The 2,584-nt window shown below is 31.3% G+C and overlaps 1 protein-coding gene across 2 annotated transcripts; it reads left to right on the top strand.

Annotated features, from left to right (window-relative positions):
* The first annotated feature begins 243 nt into the window (after positions 1-243).
* Positions 244-2,140, top strand: LOC149576829 (jacalin-related lectin 19-like). Of its 2 annotated transcripts, none has more exons than XM_089820339.1 (3): positions 244-381; positions 742-948; positions 1,666-2,140. In XM_089820339.1, the coding sequence occupies exons 1-3, from the start codon at positions 379-381 to the stop codon at positions 1,966-1,968; spliced, it is 513 nt and encodes a 170-aa protein (XP_089676465.1). In that variant the 5' UTR covers positions 244-378; the 3' UTR covers positions 1,969-2,140. The 2 variants fall into 2 exon arrangements, with proteins under 2 accessions (XP_089676465.1, XP_089676471.1); XM_089820345.1 differs by having other exon boundaries at positions 316-388.
* The last annotated feature ends 444 nt before the right edge of the window (positions 2,141-2,584 follow it).

Genomic DNA, 2,584 nt, shown 5'->3' with positions numbered 1-2,584 from the left:
CACCACCACTATAAAATTCTTGGATTCCAAGAATTGGAATTGGAATAACTTTTGGAGGAAAAGTTTTTTAATCACTATATGTGTTCTTTAATTCCACCAGTATATATTCTTGAAATCTGAACAATTTTTATACCTTACGCTTAGAAGTGATAAGATTTGTCCCCACCTGAGTAAACCTTCAAAATGGCCTTCATAAATCAGGAAAAGTGCCAACTATTCTCCACTTTGAAATATTCCTTTAGTAGAACATGCAAGCGACTCCATTTCATAAGTGTTTCTATAAATCTGCTTTGTCATGAACACTACAAATAAGGACTTCTTTGTTTTAGTTATTTTGTAGTTCAAGAAGAATTTCAAGGCTGCGAAAACTACAAAACAATGGTACGAAGTATGTATAAATAGTTTCTCTTAAGGAAGGTCTATTGCATTTGGTCTTTCAATTTCTATTTCGTATAATTTGATGGTTTGATTTTTTTTGATAAAGTAATTTTTAGGATTTAGTCTTTTGGTTTTAATTTTAATTTTTTTATCAGATCTAATTTGTATTTATTTTTAATCAATATATGATCTGTTTTTTTCTATTCTAACTTACTATTCTAGTGATGAATCATGACATATGATTCAAAATGTTGTTTCAAAAAGGATAAATACAGAAATCTTTAACATATCAACATGAAATGTAAAATTTCAATATCTTTGATTATATTATGATAGTTTTTCTTTCTTTGATTAATGTGGTAGAGCACAAAACATGAGTCACTTATCTCAGCTGGGCCATGGGGTGGTTCTGGTGGTTCTCCATGGGATGATAAAGCTTATTCTGGAATTAAACAAATTATGATAGTCTCTGGAGCTTGTATAGATTCTATAAGGTTTGAATATAGCAGGAAAGGGCGTTCAGTTTGGTCAGAGAGGCATGGAGGAAATGGAGGTGAAAATACTTACCAGGTAAGTTTTGTGTTGGAATAATTTTTTGGGGTTAAATTGAATGTATTTAATATTTAGATTGATTATTTTTTATTTTTAGATTTGATTGTGTGTCAATTCTTTATTAAAGTTTGAGATTACGTTATATGATCTATTCAGGGAAAAAAAGAGTGCATCCACACTTCATAATTTATTTTTGATATGAAAGAGCACATCACATTCAATATTCTATCATAGGAATAAAAGATATCATCAACATTTTGGATAAAAAAGCACATGAAGGTCTATGATCCATCATTTGGATGAAAGAGTACATCTATATTTAGATCACACACTGTACTCCATCATTGGAATGAAAGCGCACATCATACTCTATGATCTATCGCCCAGATGAAATAGTACGCTCTTTCATTGCAATGAAAAATCAAAGAACGTGATCCCAAACATTAATACCAAAACTCTCACATAATCAAATCTGAAAATAACAAATCATCAGTATAACAGATTACAAAAATCTAATATATTAATATCGGAAAATAAAATCCATCTTGTAAAGAATTAACTTCCAAATCACTGGACAAACTCTAAACCAATCAATTCATCGAATGCTTACCCTTCATAAATCGTTTGAAAAATAAAGTTAGTTTCAACCTTGTTTAGCTACTTGTGTTATCTTGATGTTTCGAGCTGTTTTGAGTTTTGTAATCTGAAAAGAAGATTGTGTTGTTCTGATTTCAGGTGACATTTGAATATCCAAATGAGTATCTGACAGCAATCAGTGGGCACTATGGTAGTTTTTCTCATGGATCCCCATCTGTGATAAGATCACTGACATTTCAGACAAATTTAAAGAAATATGGGCCATATGGGGTGTCTCAAGGCACTTTCTTCTCCTTTCCAATGAATGGTGCCAAAGTGAAGGGTTTCCATGGAAAAAGTGGATGGTACTTGGACTCCATTGGAGTGCACTTTGCTCCTGCTACTCAAACCACAATTTGGTCATCCATCAAAGGCTCTGCTAAGAGCATCTTAAAAGTTTAAAATTACTACTTCCAAGGCTTCCTAAGCCTTTCGTCTTTCAGACTTATCCATTTCTAATGTTTGAACTAAGTACTGTGATACTTTTATCTTTTATCTGGTGATAAATTTAAGCATGCTTAGAGATCACTTGGTGAAAGTGTTTGCTCAATGAATATGGCAGATCTTTTTATCATTTTTCTTAACTATTCTGGTTTCATAAGTATGATGATGGGCTCTGAATAATGCTGAAACACTTTCATGTTTCGTTTCATTGGTAAATGCCTTACAATTTCAATTTGAATCTAGTCATTTTTGACAGTTGAACACTTCTTATTAAGAATAACGTTGCTATTCTATTGACTGTATGAAGATTTTAGAAATTTCACAATGCAGGCACTCAATTATTTGTATAATTACTTAATTATACTATGAAAATTGTTGTTCGTAATCTTGGAATTAATTTGCACTGTTTCAGCATGTCAGTTTTTAATTTTTTAATATAAACAAATATTTTCTCAAAATTTCAGTCTTGCACCCTTCTGCCTTCATCTATGAGTAGTTTTTTCTTTAGAACTGGAACCTACTTCTTTTAGCTAAGTTTTATTTACATCGTTACATGTTATCAGGCATGTTTCTA

This window comes from Cupressus sempervirens, chromosome 1 (assembly GCF_028749045.1).
Source record: "Cupressus sempervirens isolate cs-2001-9-10 chromosome 1, ASM2874904v1, whole genome shotgun sequence".
In the NCBI taxonomy this organism is placed as follows: domain Eukaryota; kingdom Viridiplantae; phylum Streptophyta; class Pinopsida; order Cupressales; family Cupressaceae; genus Cupressus; species Cupressus sempervirens.
The sequence above is the reverse complement of the archived record's forward strand: the minus strand, read 5'-3'. Positions and strand labels throughout refer to the sequence as shown.

What these genes read in the sequence shown, in the direction of transcription:
- LOC149576829 (XM_089820339.1), top strand. An exon ending in GAGGTGAAAATACTTACCAG is followed by an intron (nt 949 to 1,665) that starts GTAAGTTTTGTG and finishes TTCTGATTTCAG; the next exon opens with GTGACATTTGAATATCCAAA.